Source organism: Drosophila rhopaloa, unplaced genomic scaffold (assembly GCF_018152115.1).
Source record: "Drosophila rhopaloa isolate 14029-0021.01 unplaced genomic scaffold, ASM1815211v1 contig_115, whole genome shotgun sequence".
Taxonomy (NCBI): domain Eukaryota; kingdom Metazoa; phylum Arthropoda; class Insecta; order Diptera; family Drosophilidae; genus Drosophila; species Drosophila rhopaloa.
Window position 1 is genome coordinate 734,434 of NW_025334990.1, and position 23,577 is coordinate 758,010.

Here is a 23,577-nt window from a genome sequence, read left to right on the forward strand (position 1 = left end):
AGCATATCTACTTTAATAGCCGGACTCCACCATTTTCACATTAAATCGCTAAATCGTTGTAAATTCTGAAAGCTGTATTGTAGGGTCAGTAAATTTGGGGAATTCCCAGGCGGTATAATTAGTCTGTTCCATAAAAAAATAAAATAAAGGAATATTAACATTATTTTGAAAGGAAGTGGATGTTGTCTAATGTAAATATGGAATGTGCGATTGAATGTAAAGTTTTTATAACTCTCTTTTATTGATTTAAATTACTGTTTGTGCTGGGATGGTGTATTTGTAGATATAAACTTTTTGATTTCCATTCGAAAGTATCACGCGAACTATCGCACATCATTAATTGGGTGTGATCACTAAGTTATCTTTTTGTTTGTCTTGCATTGTTATTAATTTTTCAAACAGCGAAATTGCAGTCGAATTATAATGGATATAAGTGCGGATGTGGATCAGATTATAGCCCAGGCTCCAGACTGGAACTTTGCGGGCGATTGCGCTCTCCTAGCGCTGATGAAGCGCATTTCCCAGGTTTGTTTTTGTATGACGAATGTCTTTATCAACAATCCAACTTGATAAAATGTTTCCAACAGAATCTTCAGGAAAGGGGCGAAAAGACCAGTAGAAATTTAAGGAACTTTGAGAAGAGTGTAAAGCAAGTGGATATATCCTTGAACAATGCCACCAACAGCCTGCGATCCCTACAATTTGGAAATCAATTTGTGGAGTATCGGGTCGAGGAAGTGGATGACGCCGACTTGGCCATGCCCGAAGAAACGAAGAAGAAGGTGCAATAGGCGATTGAATTTTCCAGGGGTGTTGTGATTACCGATCTATGTATATCTGCTTGCAGCCCGAGTTGCCTCCTAGGAGTTCCGAGGAAATGGCCAAGGAGTTCCTGGAAAACAACCTGCGCATGTTCCGCAAGAACTTTGAGCCGGTGACCATTGAAGTGCCCGATTCGGATGACGAGGATGCACCGGTGCACTCAACGTATGTGGCTTCATTCCATAAATTCCGTTCCTTACTAACTTTACCTTCCACAGAACCGTTTTTCGGGCAAAAAATCCTTACGATGCTATTCCCCTGCCCTTTATTATTGGCACAAAAGAGTGGGAGGAACACAAATACGCCGGACTCTATGACAGCAAAGAAAATAGTGAGGATGAAAAGTCCGAAGAATTCTCTTCCAGCTCATCGGATGAGGGGGAATCCGTATCGAACAAAATCGCAAAGCCAGTGAAACAATTTGAGGAGCCCCATCTTTCTGACTCCTCATCCTTGGCCTCGTTTGCCAGGGAGCCGGCAATTGTGTCGCCAGTAATTAAACCTGCTATTCCGGTCGTAGAGGCTACGATTAAGACACTACCGCGGCCGATTATAAGCAGTCAGCGGAACCCTCATGAGAGGGACATGTTCGCTGCACTCCGGCAATCCCCGCCTAGCGATGATCCGCCGTCCACTTCATCCTCGCCCACATCTTCGCCAGCTTTTCGGAACCCCTCCAGTCGTATACCAGTAGTGTCTACGGCCTCGCTGAGCTCCAGCAGCAGCAGTCCTGCCCAACAGCCTCCAAGGCTTTTTGACGAAGCTGTTTCCACGCAAACACCCAAGGAAACTGAGACCAAGCCAAGTCAAACTAAGCGCAAGCCCGTAAATCTTTTTAACGACGATGAGTTTAACTCGTTTATGTCCGAAATCGTTGACAAAGTGCAGAACAAGGGGGCACTAACGTGGTTGTCCCCGCAACAACGATTTCTGTGAAGGAACCACCCAAAGAAAAAAAGCCTTTAGAACAAAATTCAAAGCCTGAGATTCCCAAGCATATAGTTGAGCAGTCTGTGCCAAAACGTGTTAATCTGTTTGATGATAGTCCTCCATCGAGTCCAGCTCCAAGGCCAGAGTCTTTGTTCGACAATGGCAGCGCAACAGGTGCCATCCCAAAACAGAGCCCCGAAATCGTGACCAAAAGAGATCAAGCCAACTCTCTTTTCGACGATTCTCCTTCCCTGCCGAAGCAAATTACGTCTAAGAAACCATTAAAACAGTTGAAGAAATCGCTGTTTGACGATGATTTGGAAGACGATGACTTCTTGAGCTCGTTTACACCTAAATTGAAAGCAGCAGAAAAAAAACCTCTTTCAAAACCAAAATCGTCATTATTTGATGATGATGATTTGGACATTGATGATATATTTATCAAACCGTCAGCCCAGCCTAAAAAGGTCTCTGAAAAAGTAGCTGAAAAGACCAGTTTGTTTAAATACGATGACAACAATGATGTCAATGAATTCTTTGGCTCTAAAAAGGTAATAGAAATAAGAAAGGAGTCGCCAAAGGATATTTCGCCCGACAAAAAGATTGAGCCACCGATAGCTGAAAAGAAAAGTTTATTTGATGACATCGATGATGAAGATCTGTTTGGAACACCAAAGGCTAAGAGTATAATTACTAGTGAACCACATAATGGTCCAAAGACTTTTGAAAATACTGAGATTGAAATAGAAACAGAAAAAGACATTGAAAAAAAGAAATCAATGAAAGAGGAAATTGTACCTATTCTTCGAGAATCCCCTCCCCCCATTGAAAGTGTTAAGGAGCCATCTGCTTCTAAACGGGAAAAAAGTAGCCAGATAAAGGATGATTCTTTTGTACCTATTATTCCTAAATCTACAGATTTGTTCAATGAAGATTTAAGCGATGGTGGATCATACTTAAGTCCTTCAAATAGTAAAATGCGCCCAAAAAGTGGAGCTGAAAGCAAAGAATTTATAAAACCAACGGAACCAAATACTTTTTTGGAAAAAATAGTCCCAGTCGATCTTCCAGCATCTCCTCCCAAGATTACTGATTTGTTCAACGAAAATTCTAGCGATGATGATACATTTTTGAGTGCATCTAAGACTAAGGATAAGCCAATTGGTGCTATAACAACTAATGAAATTAATATGCCAGCCAAAGAACAGTTGGCGAGTGAGATTAAGCCAGAAAAGTTACCCCACAAACTGCCAGAGAACAAAAAAGATGATACCGTGGAAAAAAATGAGGATGTTGTGCCTGAAGAGTTAAGTAAATCTAAAATAGATGTGTCAGTTTCCGAAAGTCCACCTCCAGACGATTATCAAAGCAGTCAAGATCCCATTATAACAATGGTGGCCGATGTCACAAATAAGACACCTAAAGATGATTCCACCCCAAGGAAGCCTGCTGACTTGGCTGCTGCACAGCAAATCATGCAGAATTACTCAAATCTCTTTTCCGACGAGCCGCCGGATGATAGCGAGTTTTTTCAAACGCTTGGGAGCAGTGGTCTTAGCAGCTTAAGTGCCTCGAAGATCTTTGACAGTGAGCAAGACTTCTTTGAACCCGCCTTGCCCCAAATTCCGAATGTGAACAAGTTATCGCCAGTGACGCCCGGAGATCAACCTTCTTCATCATCTGATTATGGTGCCATGTGTTTATTTAGTGACATCCCGCCCGAAGATGACGACCGTGATGATGTACAAGCACAAAAGCAAGCTGAAGCTCAGAAGGAGGAATTTGCACCCACTACAACCCGAATACACACAATCTTCTACGATGACTTCAGTGAAACAGCAAGGGCAGGAGCAGTGCAGCCAGCTGCCAAGCTTTTCAGTTTCGATGACGAACCACCGGTAGTTGACGAACCTGATCGCAGCAAAGCTAAGGAGAGCTCTGAGTTACCTACTCCTACTTCTCCTGTTAAAAAACTGAAAATGCCCAACATCAACATTAATGTGCAGGCCTTGCTTCCTGGCTCCGGAGGCCTACCAAAGCTGCTCAGAAAACCAGAGTCATCTAGTTCCGAAAGAGAAGAGCCTCCAAACACCGCACAGTCCACGGAGTCCACACCGAGTTCAAGGGAGAACGCGATACCATCAGCAGAGGGTGGCCTGCAGCATGTGAACAAATTTCGCGCTCGAGGACCTGCTAAAAGACGTCCCTCGACCAGAAAGGGAAGAAAGGAAAATTACGCCAAAAGCATCTTGGATGTTGAGCAGGGCCCAACTTTAACTTCGACTCAGGGAAGTTCCATGGTAGATACCCCTGAAGTAGAACCATCTAAGTCTAGTGATATCAAGGCTCCTCATTCTCAGTCAGTTGCCACACGGATGTTTCCTGATCCAGCACTTCCAATCCTCAATGAGCCGCCAGAGATCCCGCCGCAGATAGAAAAGTCAGCTTCGGCTAAACTAGGTGGATCAAATTTGGACAGCCCTGAGGAAGATGATTTCTTCTTTAATTCTGTCAACATACAGGCTGTTCCGCCTAAAAAGTGGGTTGGAGGATATAGGGGATCTGATGCACCCAAGTCATATCGGTCATTTCTGGACAGTCCTGAAGAGGATGATCTCGTTTTTAGCCCTTTTGAAAATAAGGAATCCGAGAAAGAGCCCATTTTCTTCGCACAAAAGGTTTCTAATGACCCACCTGTGGATCGGCAACATTTGGAGAACACCTTGAGTCCGCCGAAGTTGGGATCCTCTTTTTTGGACAGTCCTGATGAAGATGATTCGCTATTTAGTACAGTTAAATCAGTGGCGCCCCGAAAATCATCTCCTGCTACAGCGGAAAGACAGGCAAAAGCGGCAACTGCTCATTTAACACTCCCAAACACAAAAGAAATGCCAAAGAAACAGATTAAGCCCAAGTCACTGGCTGCACCGAAACTCTTTGACAGTGATGATGATGATGATCTGTTTGCCACTGCTGCTGCACCAGCTTCTTTGCCTACTATTCAAACTAAACAGCCCACCAAACCGGCGCCAGCTTCACTCTTCAGCAGCGATGACGATGAGGGGGAGGTGCCAGCTAAGATTGCTCCAGTGAAGAAGGTGCCCGTAAATACAAGCAAAAGCCTTTTTAGTGACGACGACGACGATGATGACCTGTTCGGAGGAAGCACTACATCCAAAGGCAGCACCGCCAAAAAGACCAAACCCGTGGCCCGGCCTTCAATCAAACCAGCTGCCAATAAAGCCAGCACGGCAACTGCAACCATTCCCTCTAATTCAAACGATAACCCATTGTCGGATCTTCTGGATTTCGAGTAAAAACATGAATGCCTTTTATTACAATTATGTACAGGTTTTGATCGTTTGATTAGACTGTCGATCAGAGTATTGTTATCCGTTTTCTTAGCAACTACATATAATAAACAATTAATGTCAATGTCGATTTGTGGTCGATTCTTAAAGCTAAACTTCGGGATTTGTTGTAAGAAGTCACGATGATTTAACCAGTTACTCTATTACTAAGTTTATACGCCAGCTATTTGCAACAAAAATTGTTTGTCAAAGAAATTATACTGTGAAAAAGTCTACAATCACATTTTTTGTTACTGTTTATTTGCTATTAAAATTATATCTTACCGATTTTACTGTGGAGTTTCTCACTTAGAACCTTTTTATTTGCAATGAGGCGTGCCCGTAAATTTTGTATTTGTGGCATTATTAATTTGAATCTTGTACTGGCAAATATAATCGGCGTATAAACGTGGCATAGGATTCTCCCAGTGTAACGTTAGTCTACGAACTGAAACTGAGTTAGTTTGTGGCTCTTTGGTCGTTATTCCGAGGAATCTCATTCTAGGTCGAGCATGTCCTACAACTAGTGATTGTAACCTAAGCGCTGACTGATGATCGATTGGGGATCTTTTCCAGGGTTCCTGAACCCCGGTCTCAGAGGGCCACATCGCGGTACTTCCGGTAGTCGTCGGACTCGTTGCCCAGCGAGAGCTTGCTGTTTGTCGTGATGTACGGGTTGGCGTAGTTGGCATAGCCAAAGCCTCCGTAATACTGCATCTGCTGGCTGTGGGTGGAACCACGTCGCTGCATCGGTTGTGCCAGGACGGTGCCGGCGAATCCGCCCGAGGAACTGCAGTTGGAAGGCCTGCGGTAGATCCCAGCCGCCTGTTGGTGGTGCAACTGTTGCTGCTGCTGCTGGTGCAGCAACATGGCCAGGTAGTACTGCTGTTGCTGCGTGTAGTTCTGGAGGAGATTATTCCCGTAGGCGTTTAGGTCGTTCTGCACCTTGCTGATCCCGTCCAGGTTTTCCAGCGAAACGCAATTCCTCGAAAGCTTGCCCGGTGGCGGTTGTTTGTGGCTTCCGCGAGGACGATTGTGGCTCCTTTGCTGAGCGGGTGGCGGTGTCAACTGCTTGGGTTCGATCGAGCAGTATATGGGATCATTGCTAGCGGAGCCAATCAGCGATGGCGGCGATGGTCGGTGCGAGTCTTGCAGATTGTTCTTCAAATCGTCGATGGTTATGTTGAAGTACTTGGCGTTCTTGTCCTCCGTATCGAGCACATGTCGCGGATTGTACATTCCCGGCAGAGTGCAGCGCAGATCCATCAGGGACTGGGCGCGATGGCCACCTGGTGCTCCTCCTGCCACGCCTCGCTGCATCAGAGTGGCGTTGTTGAACTGCTGTGCCAGAGCCGGAGCAAACATGCTGGCGTTAAACTCGTTCTGGGAGCCGAACGCCTGACTGCCGCCGCATTGGTTGTTCATACCCAATCCCATGCCGGGACCCAGGGGCATCTTACCAACCGTCTCATCGCACAGCTGGTAGCCGGCGTTCTCGAATCCACTTAGTCGCTGGCTCGACCGTCGGGAATCCGCTTTGGTCATCGGAACACTGGGTGCGGGCGTTTGCAGGGAGAGCCGAGTGGCCAATCCTTGCAGCTGGCTCAACACCTGGGTCTCCCGGCGCCACCGGATGCCCGTGGGAATCACACAGATCAGCGCGAAGCAGTTGATGATCAGGCGAATCAGATACGAGGTCAGCTCCGTCAGTCCGTGCACTGATTGTAGTCCCTGGAATATATTGCGATTAAAATGGTTGAGTCCCAACGCAGAGATGTGATTTGAAAAAAAATTTTTTTTTCTAAATTTATATGCTTAATTTATAGGATGGTGTGCCACATAAATAAATTAATAAGTTAATAAACGACTTTATTCTTTTTTTTTTAATTAAAAATTAAAAAAGGATTTGGAAATGAGCTTGATTTTAAAACTATAATACCACTCAAAAATGTACAGAAATTCTTTTTGATCATAAACGAAGGTAAACTCAATTTTGTTTCTGTGAATACTGTAATGGAAACTGGTTCTATCTCAGTGGATTTGCTTTTTTGGTGACCAAATTTTATTTAAATAAAAGTACATATTTTCTTGTTACGATTGACTTGCACATTTACATTTTTAAGCATTTGCTATATGTAACTTGTTAATCAATCAAACATAGTAAGATGGCAACATATTGGTACATAGGCGGTTCTTCAAGAAGAAAGAGTTTCACATTATTAGAATCCTATTAAATCTCACAGTTTTCTAAGGAAGGGTATGTGGTGCATTAAGCCAGGAAGCATATCAGACCCCTATTCCCTAACATCTTCTAAAAAAACCACTCTTTCAAAACTATTAACTGTCCTACTTAAAAATCTAACTATTTACTGTTTGTCAATTAAGGTTCTACGGTAATCTTTAATTAATTATCGAACCATACTCTAAAATGTCTTAATAATTTCAGATATTATTTTCGACTAAAATAGCTTGTAAACGCTATTACGTAATATCTTAACTTATAAGAATATTCGATTTAACTTGGACTAAAACCAATTCCATGACTTGGCGAGCTTCTAGTCCTTCCAGTTAGACCACTCATATTTAAGTTTGCTTTAACGACTTACCCAGTGCTGTGTGGTCATGATCATGACAAAGACGAGCTCGGGGATCGAGAGGAGGCCGATGATCCCCGACCAGGCGAACAAGGGCCAGCACAGCCCGCTGACCAGGCCGTGGATGAGGATCGTCGTGGCCACGAACATCACGAAGTAGAGCGAGCAGAGTGTGTAGGCGGCGAAGGGCAGCTCCCCGTGGGCCTCCAGTATCCAAGAGACCTCACACGAAAAGGCCCCCAGATAGACGATCTGCGTGGATTGGAAATCGGAATGGGAAGAGAAATGGAAATTAGCCGCATTTGCAAAAGAAAAGCGAAAACATAAATCAGGCGATGGCAGCCAGAGATGTGTTTGCACAAAAAAACCGGAGACAACTTTGCTCCGCCACCATCCATCAATCAATTAATGAGCTCCCACCCCTCCTCCCTCAACGACTTGGACTGTCTGGCCTGTCAGCTCGGTCGGTCAGCAAAAAAGTAAAAATAAGATGAAATTTGTACATCTCCGCAAAAACGATTTCATTTCATTTTCACTTAATGGAGCAGAAATGTTTTCACACTGATAACGGTAACGGACGGACAGACAGTCCGAGAAAGATGTATGTACGGAGATGGAGACGATATGGAGATATCGCCACTGAAGTTACTTCCCCGCGTTTGCACTTACCAGCAGAAGAACCGCCACCACGCAGCAGATAATGAATAGATTCGCCTTTATGAAGCGCTCCATAATGCGTTCGTTCCAAAAGTTTTGTATGCTATTGCCGTTGCCCGGCGGCCGCTTCTTCAATGAGGACGGCGACTGCTTTTCACTGGCCTTCTGATAATTCATTATTCGTGTTATTCGGTTGCGGTCGTTGTCGAAGATGGTGGAAGATATGTATATGTGAGTGCGGTTTTTTGAGAGAAATTATGCTGGCAAGCGGGAGGGTGGCCTTGGTTCCCCTTTTGGAGGAGGCCAGTGGTGCGATGCGAAGCGGAGCGGTGCGATGTGGTGCGGAGTTCTAGTTCTTGGTTTATGTTCGAATGGGTTTCGAGTCCAGACCGCTTGTGGGTTGAATGAAAGCGTTAAGCGGCCCAATTGAGCCGTGTCATGCTAGGTTGGTGCTGAAATGAGAATTCCGAGATGAGATGAGTCCAGTTCGATACTCGGAACAAAAGACTTAGGCAGCGAACTTGTTTTGGCTGCTACACATATGAACAGGCCAACAAAAAAAACAAACAAACATACAGAGTAGCACTCTCAGTCAGTCGGCTAACGGCCTGTGCCATATTATTAAGAAGATTTTCACTTTTCTACACAACCGTTTTGTTGGCCAAGTCTTTTGTTTGGTCGAGCAAATATTTGACCCTAAACAAATGATGTCGCGTGCTAAGAAGGAAGCTTCTGGTTGAATGCTAACTGACACTGTTTACCAGTTGCCAGTTACGAGCCACCTTATGTCATGACAAATGAATTCTCAAACACGGCAATACCCAAATCAATTAATCAATTACACTCCGCTACCAAACTTTAGTACAACACATATTTCCTGCTGAAACCAAGTAATGATATACTTAACTAATAGAACAGCTTTAATGAAATATGTTTGAAATTTGTTTATTGTTTAAAGGTAATGTAAAGGTATGATTAAAAGGTAATGTACATTATATAAAGAAGAGTCAAACAATAGATTGAAATACTTTAATATCGAAAGGTCTGTACCATAAAACAAAAGAACATCTCCTAAGTTAACAAAGGCCTGAATTTCATTACTGTTTTGCAATTAATTTACTCAATTTGTAATAAATTTTATAAAAATTATTCTATAATATCTAACGTGATGTTTTTTATGTGTTACCCAAAATGTATTAAATTTAATAATAGATAGTAAACCAGTTTTAAAATGCATAATAAAACACAAAGCAATAAAACGAAAATACTTTTATGAAATAAAAAATGAAAGAAAAGTGAAAAAATTTGAAATGATTCATGATAAGAAATGTGAGACCAGTAACAAATGGAAAGTAATTTAAAGATTTATTTCAACCCATTCGAAGGTGTCGATTCCGGAGGCACTTGTAAAGAAAAAAACCCAACCAATTATCTCATTGGCTTGCCCACGAAATCGTGTTGTGAAGTGTAAACAATTGAGACGCCTCGCCAACACATCACTCAGAGCCCAGTTATCCATTTAGTCGGATACGGTAATCCGCCCATAATAGACATACACATCGTCACCAAAATAGAGGCGACGAACTTGCTGAATGCCGTCAGCACGCAGGTGCGCCGAGCTCATCGAGCGGTGAAGATGATGATGATGATCCACCCGAAGGCGTACCATGGGTTTGGTCTGGGTGCTCTTGCTCCCCAAAAAGGAGCGACGCACCGGATATGCGCACCTTAAAGTGTCGGGCGTCGACTTGCCCCATTGACATTCCGCCGACGTTGCAAGTTTGGAACCCGATCCGATCCCCCAGCTCTTTCCTGTCCCACTGGAGATGGCGATGCGGGCCCGGTTTTGGCTTTCTTCGGCGGCCGGAAAGAATTGCAAGCCAACTTTGTTTTATTGCTAATTAGCTGGACAAACTCATTCTCGCTGGGCTGTCCGGTTTTTCGGGGGCAGTGCCGTCGTTTTCTGAAACGGGTTTTCGGCGGGCTCCGGCTGCTATTAGCACTCACCGCCGGGAAAAGGTGGCAAGCGATTTCGGAGCGCCCTTGACTGACTGCCACACCCATGCGGCGAGGATTACGAAATTATGCAGATCCAACATCATATCTGTGAACCTGGTGTGACCGAAAAAATGCGAGCAGCATTTCAAAATAATTCGCATTGTATTTTCCACGCTTTGGGCAATTAAATTAATTTAATTTCGTTACTGTTGCCTATGTGTTGCTGCTGTGTCTGCATTGCGAGTTCAATAGCATAAGTGCAACAATGGACAACAGTGAATGCATGAATAAACAACAATGCAGCGGCAAAGTTATGCAAATTGTTATTATGAAGTCGATGTAAATCGAAATGGGAATGAAATCGAAATGAAAAGGCCAATCCAATGCGTTGCCGTTATGCTGTGCCTGTGCGTTTCAAAATGCAATCATCTATTATATATCCAGCATACGTATCGATGCGATGTAAAATATACCTTTCACTTTATGATTATTATTGCAAGCGATCCATCCCGTATAGCAGTTACAACAGGCACAAGAAATACCAAAAACTAAATGAACAATAAGCGCGGATCGCAGGAATTATCAGTCAAGCAAGAAACGATTTCTCAGCGACGCACTCACACACGCGGCCACGAAATTGTTCAGCGTTGAGTCATGGCGTACTATAAACATTCAAAAGATTCGAAGTTGTCGCTCATGCAAATTGCGTAGCCCGACTTTAATGGGGCACACATAGCCGTATAGCCACACTCAACAAACACACCAACTAGTGGTTCTTGGCACTTTTACTGCGCGCACAAATTAAATAAAGCCAGGCTGGGGAACTCGTTTTTCGGCTCATCGCAAAAGCGAAATGCTCTCGTATGCAATTATGTTTTGATTGTTATTTAATTGTACAACGGTTAGGCCACCAGCACCAGGTCAAGTCAAAGTTGACGGACGTGAGAATGGTTGGTATGTGTGGGTCACTCACTCGCACTCGTGAAAAGCCGTAACGTGCCGCGATAACGGTACGCTTCAAGTTGGCGCGCTCGCAAAACGGTTAAAAGTGAAATTCGAAAGACTGAGGAAACGAACTGCGTTCGCCGAACGACTGCGAGCACTGCGACCGCTACGACGTCTGTTTGGCAACTGAAGAGCACTCCCAGCCGTAAGTTTCGAGCCAAGCTCGAGCTGTGCTCTGGCCTGTCGTTTGTTGATTTACATTTTTCTGTCGGTTTCGTTTGTTTTCGCTGGCTGTGCAGCAAGTTCACTCGCCCTGACTCTTGTTCCAACAATTAAAACTTAATTTCTAACTGGCAATGATGCTGTCGGCGGGCTGGGGAACCCTCGCATTTGCATAATTTGATGCCAAAGCCCAGACGAAAATGAGGCCTAACGGTCATACTTTTGTTTTGGGCCAGCTTTTACGCCTGATAACAAATGGTTTGGCCGGTGGAACAGCTGCCTGTTCTAATTAACGCTCGCTGGGGTTTCTTTTTTTCTCGTTTTCGTTTATTCGAAATTCAATTTGTGTGTGTTTCTTTACTAGCTATTGTGCCATTGATATATATGTTTTTCTCGAGGTATTTTCCTCCTTTCTTCAGGTTAAATTAAATTCAAATATTGGTATTCAAATGGCAACTTAAATGGTTTTCAATTCCACTCAGTCTCTGGCTATCTATGAGTACGAAAAGTAGGTAAATTCACGAATCAAAAGTTTTAAATGCCTAGCTAATAGATAATAGCTTAATGATTGTATCGGGGCGATTTCAAACGTATACATCTAATACAGCCTGTTTCAGCTAAAACTATGCTTAAACCGCTATTCTTTTTGGCTCAATGGTCGGCAGAAGATCCATTCTGAATCGTCTCAGTGTTAGCACAACCATCTAACACTCCGCTCAGCTGGCCAATCCGCTTGATTTGGTCCATTAGTTCGGCGATCTCGGGGGTGCAGTTACGGAACTTCCTTAAATAAGAGTAGCCACGCAGCATCTCGTTGTCCAGTACGCATCTATGATGAATTTGAATAAACTTGTATTCAAGTGTTTCTAATTTTAAGTGATATTGACTCCACTTACATCAGGGCTGCCGCAGCGAAATTGCCCGTGCCTTCTAGATTCTCGAGCCACCTGTTAATTATGGTTTTGATCAAGGGATCCGTCGCTGGCAAGCATATGCGGGCATGAACCAGGGCCTCTTTGTAATACTCGTTGGCCAGGAATAGATCAATGGCTTCTGATTGCATTCCCAGGCTAAAGAGATACGTGGCTGCGTGCATGATGAACCCCTTTTCTTCCATCTGTTTGGCATAAGCGCGACAGCACTCCTGCCAAAACCTGAAAAATGATCTTGGTTAAAGAAAAACCGCTTCATATTTAAGAACATTAAACACTTACGTAAAAGACACTGAGGGAGCCACCGAGAGATGCCATTCGGTAAGCGTCTTGTTAGCCATATGCTGCTCCAGTTCCTCTCGCAACTTGAACGTAGATATGGCCAGACAAAGCGGGGCTATGTCTTTTGTGTTCGAGTGCTTCAAATTGGTCACTGAAATATTTTATTTGTCGTTAAAATTCAACCTAATTCATTCAATTAACCTACACTCTGTTGCAATGAGCTCTTTAGCCATAACCTTGGTACTAAAAAGCTTGGACATCAGCACTGACTTGTCAATCTTGGCCGCATCTTCTGTAAGAACAATGGCCAGTTTCTCCAGGGCGCTCTTGTTGAGCTCTTTCTGGGCGAGGTAGAGACAGGTGCGGCTATGCTATAGTTGGAAACGTTGTTAGCTTAAAATTAGAGGAGAATACAATTGCCAACTTACAGTCAGGAAACTGTCGGGAGGCTGTTTGGCCTCCAGTTCCTTGCACTTTATGCACTCCCTAGTATTCATTTTGTTAGTCGTTTTGTTCAAGTCGAGAGCGCCCAGCATCTCCTCTACTGGAGTCTCATTAACAGGTGTATCCTTAACAGGGAGTTTTTTCACTGATGAGTCCGACTCCTGAATCTTCTTCACCTCCTTGTTGGCTGGCTCAGCTTCTAGCTTAGCCGCCACTTTGCGTTGCTCGCGCTTTTGCCGCTTTTTGTCAGCCGCTGAAAGAACTGGGGCAAAGGGCTGCGTCAGGGATTTGCTAGCCCACTTAACGTTTAACAGGGCATCCACCTTGGGGCAGATGTTTTTCTCATCGCCGGACAAGGCGTCTTTGATGTCGAGTAGCTCCACGGAGAGCGCCTTTCCTGAGCACATAATGATGTTCTCGTCGGTGGGCAAAAACATTCCGCACCACATGGGGCAGTGGTAGGTGATGGTCAGTGGTGGCTTCTCCGGTTCGTTGCAGTTCCAAAGGCACACCTTTCCCTCGATGTGGAAGGTGAGCAGCAAATGCTTTTGGCTATGGCTCCACTTCAGCGAGGTTATCGAAGCCTTCTCCGCATTTGCCGTGAAAGTGTGCTGCGTTATCCATTTGCGCTCCGACGGTTGGAACTCCATCACGTACACAAACTTGTCGTTGCCGGCCACTGCAAACGTATTGCTATCCAATGGGTTCCAGGCTATATCGGTCACATAACGAGCAAATAAAGCTGACTGGCGGATGAACGGAGTCCAGGACTTGTCCATTCCCGAATCTCGCTCATGGAGCTGCAGTAGTCCATCATCGGTGCCCACAAAAAGGAAGGATCCACGCACGCTGAGGTAACTTGGCCGAGAGATGCAGTTCACAACAATGGGTTCTGCAAAAAAAAACATAAATGAATGGTTAGTTTAGACCGTTCTCTAACCAAAGTTTTTTACTTAATAAAATCGATGATTATGTATTTTAAGTAATGTGTGCAATGCACATTGAACAGAGTTTATTGGTATTGTTTTTAAAGAAGCTTTGAATTGTTAATCGATCTTCACTTTCGTTTGCGTTACTTAAAATATTAAAATTAATCTTAACGATTTATGTCTAATTACATCGGTATTAAATCCCAAGTGTATTTCCACTTAATTTTTGGATTAAGTTCAAGGTTTACGTGTTGTTCTGAGTTTAATCAAAAAATTAAATCTTATCTTAACAGCATGAAACCTTTTGATTTTAGTTAAAATGTACCCCATTGTTGTCCGAAAATGTTTATTTCAAAGGTAATTGTGCGACCATTTTAATGACTTACCAGGAGCAATTAAAAATTCAGCAATTTTTAAATATCACGGAAAACTTGAAGCGTTCATGGACAACTAAAGTTATACGAAGTCGAAATCGATTACATTGTAACCTGGGGCAACAGAAAGTAACAAGTAGCAAACAAATTGACAAGCAGTCACGTTACACATTTTTTTTCATCAAAATAATTATCTTGTTCTGAAATAAATTCATTTTTCGGTTTATTAGAATGCCGCGGCACAAGACACTGGTGACTATCGGCCACCGCGTCATGAAGCGCTTCCATCAGTTGGATCTGCAGGTGGACAAGGAGTTCGTCATCTTCGTGGTTCACCTGCTTGCCAGGGATCAGCGACAAGGTCTGGTTAAATACGACCTGAATAAACCTACTGCCTGTGCTATCGACTCTTTCGTAAATACAATTGTGGATAGCTATGTGAACCCGAAGAATTGTACAATGGCGAATATGAAAATGGCGTGGGTGATGAAGAAAGGAGTAACTATAGACCTTGAATACGTCAAGAAGCAATACGAGGAAAAGTTCCAAACCGAACTGCAGGTGCTTATTAGGGATATTCTTCAGTACCCAGAGACCTGCAATAAAGTGCAGCTGGACCAGCTCTTCGCCAAGATGCAGGTCTTTATCGTAGCCTGCTACAATCTGGGATCGCCCAAGAACCATGTGCTGCTTAAGCTGACGGCCCAGGCTCTGAACAGCGTGATCGGGCGCAGTGATCTGCAGAATTATGTTCTAAAGAAGAAGTACCATCGGCTGGAATACCTCCAGAGATTGGCGGCCACTGTGGGTGGCATTGTAATCTATAACAACGATGGCCCTGATGGGGATCGGGAGAATGTAAGAAGTGGTGGGTGCACAAATTTGTTGGTGACTTTCCTTATAATAGGATGCTTTTTTGATTTCAAAATTAATATTTTATCATTTTTAGTGGTTAATGATCTGGAAATGGCGCAAAAAAACACTGAAGCCGCCTTTTCAGCCAGTATGGAAAAGGCTGTGAAGATGAGATCCATCTGCCAGGCGGCCCTTGATGATCTCATAGAGATTGATCACAAGGACGAGACCTTGACCTACCGTGTGCCTCTCGAACACCTGGAGCGTCTGAACCAGTTCTCGCTGACCTACTTCATGCAACATCGCTGTCTGACCACTCTGAACGAGAGCTACCTCAGCACAGTGTACCTCATCGAAGTCGAACAGAAGCGCTATGACTGCGTGATCGCCAAGATAAACGATGCCCTCTCAATGCGTACCGCCATCGATTCGGAGCTTGTCTTTGTAAGTGAAATGTTTTGTACCTAGAATTCAAATCACCCTAATCTTGTTCGCTCTTTTAGCCGCACTTTGTGTACATCTCCCAAGTTTGGGGCAATCTTAACAACTTCCTGAACCACATTGTGGAGTTGAACAAACTTAGGGAGCAGGTGGAGGCGTTGGTCGTCGACGAGTTGATGACCCTGGTCAAGGCTACTATTGCCGAACTTCAGGCCCTGAATAAGCGTATAAAGAAGCCTAGGGTCTGCACCTTTGAGGAACGCATGGATGCCGTGAAGGAGCTGCAGACGGATGGCAACTTTTGCAACCTGAACAAGGCGGATATAAAGGAGTTTTGCTCCCTAGCCATGACCATAACGAACGGATTGCTTATGCCGGCCCAAGTAACTAGAAAACTTTGCTCGAATGTGGACATTACTTTTGGATTCCGGGACCCCAGATATGCTCGATTCGCAGAGCTCCGATTTGAGCCTTTCATAGCTGTCTTTAGGCAAGTGGTCTTTAACAGTGCCAACCTGGCACTTCTCTTTAAGCTGGACGATGTGCTGATAGCCCAGGAGCTTCAGGATTTCGTTGTTGAGCCGCCAAAGCAAAAGAACTTTGAATGTCAAACGGAAATGGTCGTTACCAACGACCTATCGCCGGCCAACTGGATAAACGTAACATGGAATGCGTGGGACTACCATCGGGAAACTATCCACTTGGCTAACCTCCGTAAGAAGCAAACGAACGACATGCAGACTAAGATCAGCTACGGGCAGCGAAACGCCCAAAACCAAACCTACAACACTCGACAACATTTGTGATGAGGACCAAATCTGCACTCACCGGTTTTTGATCTTGTTAAGTCGAAAAACCCGAAAACTCGATTGACAATGAAGTAAATGTAGTGGTCCTGCCACACCAGGGAGTAGACTTCCTTCTTATGGGGCGTCCGTAAATGGGTCTTCACCTTCATGCGCTCCACATCAAGGATTCCCACCTATTGTTGTTTTGGATTTAGCTTTAGTCTTCAATAAAATCGAATTAGATACAAAACTTACCGTTCCGTCGAAGGTGCCAAAGGCCAGTTCCAAGCAGTTCGGACTCCAGGCCAATGAGTAAACATTACTGGTCACATAGACGCTATCGATGGGAAGGCAGCTGGTCGAGAGCTTCGATATGTCGAAAAAGGCCACTCTACGGTCCGAACAACCCAAAGCGATTCTACTCGAGAAAAGAAGAAGTCATTATTGGGCTTAGAAAATATAATATAAGCTTACTTGTTCATATCATCCGGACACTCGGCCATAGCTCGCACTCCGAATGCCACTGTGCCGTAGAAGGCACTGACTTGGCCAGTCAGGGGATTCATCATTCCAATCTGTCGATTGTTCCTGCACAGCCAAATTATCTCTTTGCTAGAGTCACACGAAAACGATACAATGTCTTGCAGCTGGCAACTGTGTGTTTTGTCCCTGCTGATCTTGTAGCGAAGCATCTTCCGTTCAAACTCAAGTGACCAGAAGAACAGCTGATGGCGACTCAGGGATACAATGACCTGGTCGTTAAGCCAGTAGACATTGTTAAGCTTGCCTGTGGAGAAATAGGGTTTTTGATTCAGTAATCGTTGTTTACGGTTACTCGAGGCGACTCACCTGCCGCTTTGCTCTTGCTGTAGTTCTTGCCAGCATGCGCTCCTGTATTCGCATTCCAAATCATCATCACCTCATCTCCGTCAATTGAAACCAGTAAAGTGTCCAACCTAGTGCTGTTCCCGGATGTCGAGCTGATGGTCTCCGTGCTGATGGCCGGCACCACTTGGAGATTGCTCGTTGGCTCGACCTTTGCCTGTGGCGTTTCCGAGGCGTGCACCTCAGCCTGGTGGTAGATGTGATGCAGAACTTCTCTCTTTGGCTTTGCGGCCTCGCCATCAACGATCACGGCATCGTCGCTCGAGGAGCTGTACTGGATTACTTCGAGACTGCCTTCGGTGGAATCGCTGGCATCGTGTTTGTTGCTAATGGTACTGGCATCACTTAACGGACCAGTGGGCTTTGTAGGCTCACAGTCGTTCAGGGTGACCTCCACGTGATGGGTATTTTCCTCTTGGCGATTTGCCAAGAGATCTGCCTTAACGCTCTCACAGGCTTCGACGAAATCCAGGGCAGCGGCACCGGCTGGCTTTTCCAGGCCCACAAACCCGCCTTCGCAGTCTACAGAGGATTGGCGTCGCGCAGCAACAGGTGCTCCAAACTCGCACTCCAGGTGATCAAAGTTGTAAATGTCGAACATGTCGTCAGACTCAGCGGCTCTGGATTTCGACAGAGGTGGTGGCTTCGGCTTGGGCTTTTCATTTTGTTCCCCATTGCGGCTTCGCCATTGTTCGGCCCTTGAGGTAAGATCGTTGAGGTGCTCTTCCTGTGGGGCAGGCACTTCCCGCCAGGCCAGGCCGCATATGGGCGCCTTGTGCCCGTGGAACTTATAGACTATGTTCATTTTGCGAAGGTCGCAGACCAGCACGTTTCCCATTGCTGTTCCCACGGCAAATAGGTTGTCGTTGTGGGGGGAGCAGCGCACTATCGTGAGCTGGTGGTTCCGGGGCGAAATGAAAGTGGGCCGGCGGCAGTAGGTGTTGGAGGCGACGCAGTAGATGACCAGGTCGCTGGCGTCCATAGACAGTATGTTGCCGTTGGCCAGGTAGCTCATCAGCACGGAGCTGGTGGTGTGGTGCACGGGACGCACATCGCGTGCCTCGTGCTGATGCTGGTGGGCCTTGTGCCCAATGACGGCTTCTCCCAGTCCGCAATCCCAGACCTGAACGCTCAGGTCATCGCCGACTATGGCGAACGGTTTGGCTGGATGCCCGCCGCCACTGCCCCACATGGGACTCACGTCCAGAGCCAGGATATTGATGCGAGTCGACATGGTCACCACCTGGGGCTGTTCTCCGCTCGCTGGTGGAGCGGATATGTAGTTGATGCAGCGTATGCCGGCGTACAGCAAACCACCGTCGGGAGCGGCTGCCGCCAAGGACACGTTGCCCGGCGGAGTGGGCACATTGTGGTACATAACCTGCGAGTTCATGGCGAAGGATCACAACTTGGCATTAGCAGAATTAAGGATTATTTCCCGCTAACATTTGGCGTCGAGATTTTCTTCCAGGCAACTAGTGTTAGAAAGCTTCGCAAGCTTTGCTTTGGTAGTGCTGCCACCCTATGAGATAACAGCATTCATGGAATAATACAGTAGGTCCAAAAATGATTTTTCCGATGTAGAAAAGCTTAAAACCGATTGTATACAAGCAAATAAATATATATTTCAATTTCGTTCATAAATAATGTGTAAGTTTTGCACAATGACTAATTTAGTTTTAGACCACACATAACTACCTTTTTCGCCATTTTTAGATTTAATAACCGATTCAAAATTTGTTCGGGTTAAAATATAACGAACACCTATTTGTAATGTATATTTCAGGTTTAAATTAACCGCAAAACACTAAAGTAGTAATGATAATATATCCTGCACATCTGGCAACTCTTTATAATTAAGACCCTAGCCAACACTTGTTCCCGGTGAATGGCCACCAGCAGGTATATAAGAAGCAGACGCACAATAACAACGCAAAAAAGAAGAAAACTGTAGAAAACTGGTAAACTCTTCGAGTAAATATAGGGAAACTAGGAACAATGGAAGCAAAGCGCGAGAGAAAGTCATCCCTGGTATGTAGATTGAGAATCGATTGAAAGGAAAAAGAAAACCCTGATAGGAGTCTGATTTTCAGGCCCCACTTTCTCCATGTCCCATTCCGGACATAACCGATGACGATCTGGTGAGCATTTCGGTGCGGGATCTCAACCGCACACTTAAGATGCGCGGCCTGAACCGCGAGGAGATTGTTCGGATGAAGCAGCGGCGTCGCACGTTGAAGAATCGCGGATATGCGGCCAGTTGCCGCATCAAGAGGATCGAACAGAAAGACGAGCTAGAGACCAAGAAGTCCTATGAGTGGACGGAACTGGAGCAGATGCACGAGGACAACGAGCAAGTGCGTCGCGAGGTGGGCAACTGGAAAAACAAGTACAAGGCGCTGCTGCAGTTCGCAATCCAAAACGAAATTCCCATTCCGAGCGAGCTGGAGGGCTGCTGATTCCCCCAGTCACATTACAAGTTTGTCTGTCAAAATTTCAATAAACCCCTATGAAAACACCTGTAACTAAAGTACAATAGTTAATTTTTCGTTTAATAAAAGTAATCGACTTTCTGTATCCGCTGGAACACCCTGTATTTTGCAAGCATAAACAAAACCCGTGTCGGCGTTCGCTGTGAATACCAAACGAGCCGGGGCGCACAAGGAACTCGGCCAAAAAAGCTGGTTATGTATTCACCTCGATAGCTCCACGGTCCAGGTCCAGTATTTCATCCAGCCGGACACATGGCGTTTCGCTTCTTTGGCAAGTCCCTACTCTATGCCCTGCCGCTGGGAGTAACTTTCCTGGACTGTGTTGGATATGTGGCCAGGGTAGATGGTGGGTCGTCGTCGTCGGTGCTTCATTTGTGATCCAACTTATCCCGCTCCTTTCACCGCCAGGCATATCCATGCAGCCCGCTCTCAACCCAGTGCCGGATGAGAAGGACTACGTGTTCCTGCTACGCTGGGGCACACACAACAGCCAGGTGGAACGCGGCGACATAATATCCCTTATCTCGCCCAAGGATCCCGCTCAGAAGATCATCAAACGCGTGGTGGGGCTACAGGGCGACGTGGTCTCCACGCTGGGCTACAAGCACGAGATCGTGCGCGTTCCCGAGGGCCACTGTTGGGTGGAGGGAGACCACACTGGCCACTCCATGGACAGCAATACCTTCGGACCCGTGGCCTTGGGCCTGATGTCCGCGAGGGCAGTGGCCATTGTCTGGCCACCGGAACGCTGGCGGAAGCTGGAGAACGAGCTGCCACGCCGCCGGAGGCCCATCCAGGCCTCTAAGAACACCAGCAACTACTATAACTAGACTGACCACCTGGCGGAGAGTCTGCGCCCAAGATAGTTCCAATTGTGTACATACTTACAGAAATACGCGTATATTTTATAATCAATTGTTGTGTTCCCGAATGCGAGGCAAGGTAGGATGTTCTAAATTAAATATGAAAGTAAAAAGCCAAAGAAAGTTTTATATTATTTGTACTAGATCTTTAAGCGTTTTTAATTGCAATATCGTGATCCCAAGATTAATTAGGAGTTACTTTCAGCCCTGTCCCAAGTTTCACTCGAATTCAATTTGCATAAAATTAAAAATTGTAATACCAAAATTGTACCCAAACTAAAAGTGAATTCGAATACTTTTTTGAATATAGAACTTGAACAGGGGTACATAACTTTAGATCATCGGGAATCTACCTTCGGTAAGTAGTCATATTACTTTTAAGAATATTTAGTGATCGTTTTACAGAAATAAAGCTAATAGAGCTTCATTCAAAATATTTTGCTTTAGATATTTCGGTATTTTCATTCCAGTAATATGTATAAATACCTTTAATATATTTAAATGGTTAAACTATTTTAAATAACATATTTATTAAAATCACTGTTTAATTTGGAGTCTTGTAGTAATTCAAAAAATTAATCTAAAAGAAAAGAATCTAGAAAATATAAGCATGACAATTATAATTTTTTTGAATAGTTTCTCTTATACTATAGAATTTTCCGCGACTGAATGCCGAACAACTCCATCATGCTGATGGTCTGCTTCAGTGCCACACCTGCGCGGACGATCTCGTAATAGCCTGGAGTGGCCAGATCAATGACCGTTGAAGCCAGACGCCGCTCTTCTGTGAGTCCAATTTGGCCTGCATCAAAGACACCGCCCAATTGCGGCCACAGGGCCCGGAACTCCGAGACTTCCAGGCTGCTTGGCTCACTGGAACGATTAGCGCTGGTAAGGGCCAAAGGCTGCTCATGCCAAACGGCACACAGGTCGCGCATGAACTTGAAGTCCGGAATGCGAATGCCGATCTTGGAGGTGCTGGGATTAAGGAACCGGTTGCTCAACTGTGGTGTCCGCTCGATCACGATGGTCAGGGGGCCCGGGAGCAAACGAGTTAGCAGCTCGTCGCTGAGATGGGCAGCCTGACCAAAGCGACGCAGAGCAGCGATGTTGTGTACGCAGATTGCCACGGGTTTGTGCTCATTACGGCCCTTAATATCGTAGAGCCGTTGGATGGCTGACTCGTTATTGGCATCGCAGGCCAGGCCATATACTGTGTCGGTGGGCAGGGCAATAACCTGACCACTTAGCAGGCACTGGCGGGCCAGTTGAAGAGCCGCCTCATCTCCGACTGGACAAATTGGAGTGCTTAGCTCACTCACTCGGTGCTGCATTCTGGTCGTTTTGTGGTGACCATAGACAATTCGTAGCAGCTGCGTCTGCAGGCGGCGCATTAGTCCCGCCAGGTGTGGTTGCATTCGTGGTTGCAGCACTTGTAGAACGTGGTCATGGGCTCGTCGGCCGACCGAGTCTGGATTTGCATAAAGTATGCCCGCTTGTGGCTGCACGTTGGGCACTCTGCGTCCGTCGAGTCCACGTTCTCCCACGCTGCCTTGCCGCCCAAAACGTGATCCACCTCCTGGAATTACAGAACGTGGCGATATTATCACGAATTACACCCAAATTTAATCATCCAACTGGATACCGATCTTACCTTAAGGCGGGGGAAGGTCTTTGCGGAGATTTTACGCCTAATCTTCGATATGTACGGGCAGGTGTTGCACGTGAAGCGGTGGCAATTTGTGTCCTCCTCAATAATCAGTATATTTCCGCACGACGGGCAGAAAAACAACATAATTTCGGAGAATCCGCGTATGTTTTATTTTGAGCACGTTGAACGTTCCTTGACAGTGTGGCCGTATTCAAAGTTAAAAATGCATTTTATTTAAATCACAACACAAAAATATCGAAATTCATGATATTCTTGTGTGCTTATATGTACCTTTGCAGAGTTTAATATAATTGTATTCAAGCGAGTGAGAGACTTTTCCGACCCTATATGTATATGTATGTATATTCTTGATCAGCTAACTATGTAGGATCTCAAAACTTTTCCAAGTCTTCATATTCTAGCTCTCACCCTCTTATTCAGCTGTGGCTAAACAAAAAATAAACCACCATTGTTTAAGTCTATTCTGCGACACTAAAATGAATTATTTACCAACCATTTTGGCAGCTGTACAACAGCAAAATCTAAAGACTAATATGTCTGCAGATTTTAGCCAGCCTGCAGAGAAAATAAGCCCAATATTGATTAAACGGTAACAAATAAAAGTTATTAAATATAAATATGTTTCTTTTTTTTTCATTTAAAATTTCATTTTATTTTTAAATTAACCTATCTACAAACGTATTCTCAAAAGATCCAACAATTCGGATTGGAATTTAGCTTGGCTGTCTGCCATCCTCGACATGATTTCGGTCTGCTTTTGCTGCTCCTTCAGACTTTTTTTAGCTATCTCCAAAAGCATGTCCTTGTGGTTACCCTTTGCGCGCTTTGCAGGTGGCGCAGTGCTGACTGAGGCTTGAATTCCACTGCAGATGTCATCGGGGTCCATGCCATCGGAGTCCATGCCATCGGAGTCCCCATCCAAGACCTCCCCAAAGTATTCTTTTTAATTAAAAACACTGAATTATTACAAATATAAAAAGCATTTATTGTTTGTACCTTTTGCTTCTACGCCTTTCATTTTCAAAAGTAAGTAAAAAGTAAAGTGAGTAAAAGTCAAGATGTCGTAAAGAATGTTTCAATTTTCCTTGTCAAGAAGAAGAAC

The 23,577-nt window shown here is 44.9% G+C and overlaps 8 protein-coding genes across 10 annotated transcripts; 4 read left to right on the forward strand and 4 right to left on the reverse strand.

Annotated features, from left to right (window-relative positions):
• Window positions 1-335: 335 nt before the first annotated feature.
• Window positions 336-5,410, forward strand: LOC108051775 (WASH complex subunit 2). The gene is given in 5 exon segments (XM_017133994.2): window positions 336-525; window positions 588-782; window positions 848-987; window positions 1,041-1,714; window positions 1,717-5,410. Coding segments are annotated over 5 exon segments (4,464 nt in total). The 5' UTR covers window positions 336-423; the 3' UTR covers window positions 5,070-5,410.
• On the reverse strand, window positions 5,060-11,470 carry LOC108051776. Of its 2 annotated transcripts, none has more exons than XM_017133996.2 (4): window positions 11,325-11,470; window positions 8,366-8,805; window positions 7,709-7,948; window positions 5,060-6,833 (listed from the first exon to the last, which is right to left on the reverse strand). In XM_017133996.2, exons 2-4 carry the CDS (start codon window positions 8,528-8,530, stop codon window positions 5,697-5,699), a joined length of 1,542 nt encoding a protein of 513 aa, XP_016989485.1. In that variant the 5' UTR covers window positions 8,531-8,805; window positions 11,325-11,470; the 3' UTR covers window positions 5,060-5,696. The 2 variants fall into 2 exon arrangements, with proteins under 2 accessions (XP_016989485.1, XP_016989484.1); XM_017133995.2 differs by lacking the exon at window positions 11,325-11,470 and adding an exon at window positions 10,825-11,317.
• A 353-nt stretch (window positions 11,471-11,823) lies between these two features.
• Window positions 11,824-18,909, reverse strand: LOC108051779 (protein rigor mortis). Its single transcript, XM_017134000.2, has 9 exons — window positions 17,413-18,909; window positions 17,038-17,350; window positions 16,819-16,981; window positions 16,604-16,757; window positions 13,161-14,068; window positions 12,938-13,103; window positions 12,733-12,883; window positions 12,415-12,672; window positions 11,824-12,347 (listed from the first exon to the last, which is right to left on the reverse strand). Exons 1-9 carry the CDS (start codon window positions 18,839-18,841, stop codon window positions 12,170-12,172), a joined length of 3,720 nt encoding a protein of 1,239 aa, XP_016989489.1. The 5' UTR covers window positions 18,842-18,909; the 3' UTR covers window positions 11,824-12,169.
• LOC108051780 (cilia- and flagella-associated protein 206) lies at window positions 14,628-16,685 on the forward strand. The gene is made up of 3 exons (XM_017134001.1): window positions 14,628-15,347; window positions 15,429-15,778; window positions 15,838-16,685. Exons 1-3 carry the CDS (start codon window positions 14,711-14,713, stop codon window positions 16,579-16,581), a joined length of 1,731 nt encoding a protein of 576 aa, XP_016989490.1. The 5' UTR covers window positions 14,628-14,710; the 3' UTR covers window positions 16,582-16,685.
• Window positions 18,910-19,336: 427 nt separating the features above from the next.
• LOC108051787 (transcription factor MafG) lies at window positions 19,337-20,025 on the forward strand. Of its 2 annotated transcripts, none has more exons than XM_017134006.1 (2): window positions 19,337-19,479; window positions 19,527-20,025. In XM_017134006.1, exons 1-2 carry the CDS (start codon window positions 19,447-19,449, stop codon window positions 19,905-19,907), a joined length of 414 nt encoding a protein of 137 aa, XP_016989495.1. In that variant the 5' UTR covers window positions 19,337-19,446; the 3' UTR covers window positions 19,908-20,025. The 2 variants fall into 2 exon arrangements, with proteins under 2 accessions (XP_016989495.1, XP_016989496.1); XM_017134007.1 differs by having other exon boundaries at window positions 19,542-20,025.
• Window positions 20,026-20,137: 112 nt separating this feature from the next.
• Window positions 20,138-21,079, forward strand: LOC108051786 (mitochondrial inner membrane protease subunit 2). Its single transcript, XM_017134005.2, has 2 exons — window positions 20,138-20,286; window positions 20,349-21,079. The coding sequence occupies exons 1-2, from the start codon at window positions 20,193-20,195 to the stop codon at window positions 20,768-20,770; spliced, it is 516 nt and encodes a 171-aa protein (XP_016989494.1). The 5' UTR covers window positions 20,138-20,192; the 3' UTR covers window positions 20,771-21,079.
• Window positions 21,080-21,313: 234 nt separating this feature from the next.
• On the reverse strand, window positions 21,314-22,221 carry LOC108051784 (yrdC domain-containing protein, mitochondrial). The gene has a single exon (XM_017134004.2). The coding sequence runs from the start codon at window positions 22,219-22,221 to the stop codon at window positions 21,451-21,453; it is 771 nt and encodes a 256-aa protein (XP_016989493.1). The 3' UTR covers window positions 21,314-21,450.
• LOC108051788 (DNA-directed RNA polymerase III subunit RPC10) lies at window positions 22,197-22,679 on the reverse strand. The gene is made up of 2 exons (XM_017134008.2): window positions 22,458-22,679; window positions 22,197-22,382 (listed from the first exon to the last, which is right to left on the reverse strand). The coding sequence occupies exons 1-2, from the start codon at window positions 22,596-22,598 to the stop codon at window positions 22,197-22,199; spliced, it is 327 nt and encodes a 108-aa protein (XP_016989497.1). The 5' UTR covers window positions 22,599-22,679.
• Between the last annotated feature and the right edge of the window lie 898 nt (window positions 22,680-23,577).

Bases quoted from the DNA above. Each gene is read 5' to 3' on its own strand.
- LOC108051776 (XM_017133996.2), bottom strand. From the start codon at position 8,530: ATGAATTATCAGAAGGCCAGTGAAAAGCAGTCGCCGTCCTCATTGAAG. The intron at 7,949-8,365 runs GTAAGTGCAAAC...CAATCCACGCAG, and splicing joins TGGTGGCGGTTCTTCTGCTG to ATCGTCTATCTGGGGGCCTT. The intron at 6,834-7,708 runs GTAAGTCGTTAA...AATATATTCCAG, and splicing joins TCATGACCACACAGCACTGG to GGACTACAATCAGTGCACGG.
- LOC108051780 (XM_017134001.1), top strand. From the start codon at position 14,711: ATGCCGCGGCACAAGACACTGGTGACTATCGGCCACCGCGTCATGAAG. The intron at 15,348-15,428 runs GTGGGTGCACAA...TATCATTTTTAG, and splicing joins TCGGGAGAATGTAAGAAGTG to TGGTTAATGATCTGGAAATG. The intron at 15,779-15,837 runs GTAAGTGAAATG...TCGCTCTTTTAG, and splicing joins TCGATTCGGAGCTTGTCTTT to CCGCACTTTGTGTACATCTC.
- LOC108051779 (XM_017134000.2), bottom strand. From the start codon at position 18,841: ATGAACTCGCAGGTTATGTACCACAATGTGCCCACTCCGCCGGGCAAC. The intron at 12,884-12,937 runs GTAGGTTAATTG...AAAATATTTCAG, and splicing joins AGAGCTCATTGCAACAGAGT to TGACCAATTTGAAGCACTCG. The intron at 12,673-12,732 runs GTAAGTGTTTAA...ATCATTTTTCAG, and splicing joins GCTCCCTCAGTGTCTTTTAC to GTTTTGGCAGGAGTGCTGTC.
- LOC108051787 (XM_017134006.1), top strand. From the start codon at position 19,447: ATGGAAGCAAAGCGCGAGAGAAAGTCATCCCTG. The intron at 19,480-19,526 runs GTATGTAGATTG...AAACCCTGATAG, and splicing joins GCGAGAGAAAGTCATCCCTG to GAGTCTGATTTTCAGGCCCC.
- LOC108051786 (XM_017134005.2), top strand. From the start codon at position 20,193: ATGGCGTTTCGCTTCTTTGGCAAGTCCCTACTCTATGCCCTGCCGCTG. The intron at 20,287-20,348 runs GTGGGTCGTCGT...TTTCACCGCCAG, and splicing joins ATATGTGGCCAGGGTAGATG to GCATATCCATGCAGCCCGCT.
- LOC108051784 (XM_017134004.2), bottom strand. From the start codon at position 22,221: ATGCAACCACACCTGGCGGGACTAATGCGCCGCCTGCAGACGCAGCTG.
- LOC108051788 (XM_017134008.2), bottom strand. From the start codon at position 22,598: ATGTTGTTTTTCTGCCCGTCGTGCGGAAATATACTGATTATTGAGGAG. The intron at 22,383-22,457 runs GTAAGATCGGTA...CTGTAATTCCAG, and splicing joins AGACCTTCCCCCGCCTTAAG to GAGGTGGATCACGTTTTGGG.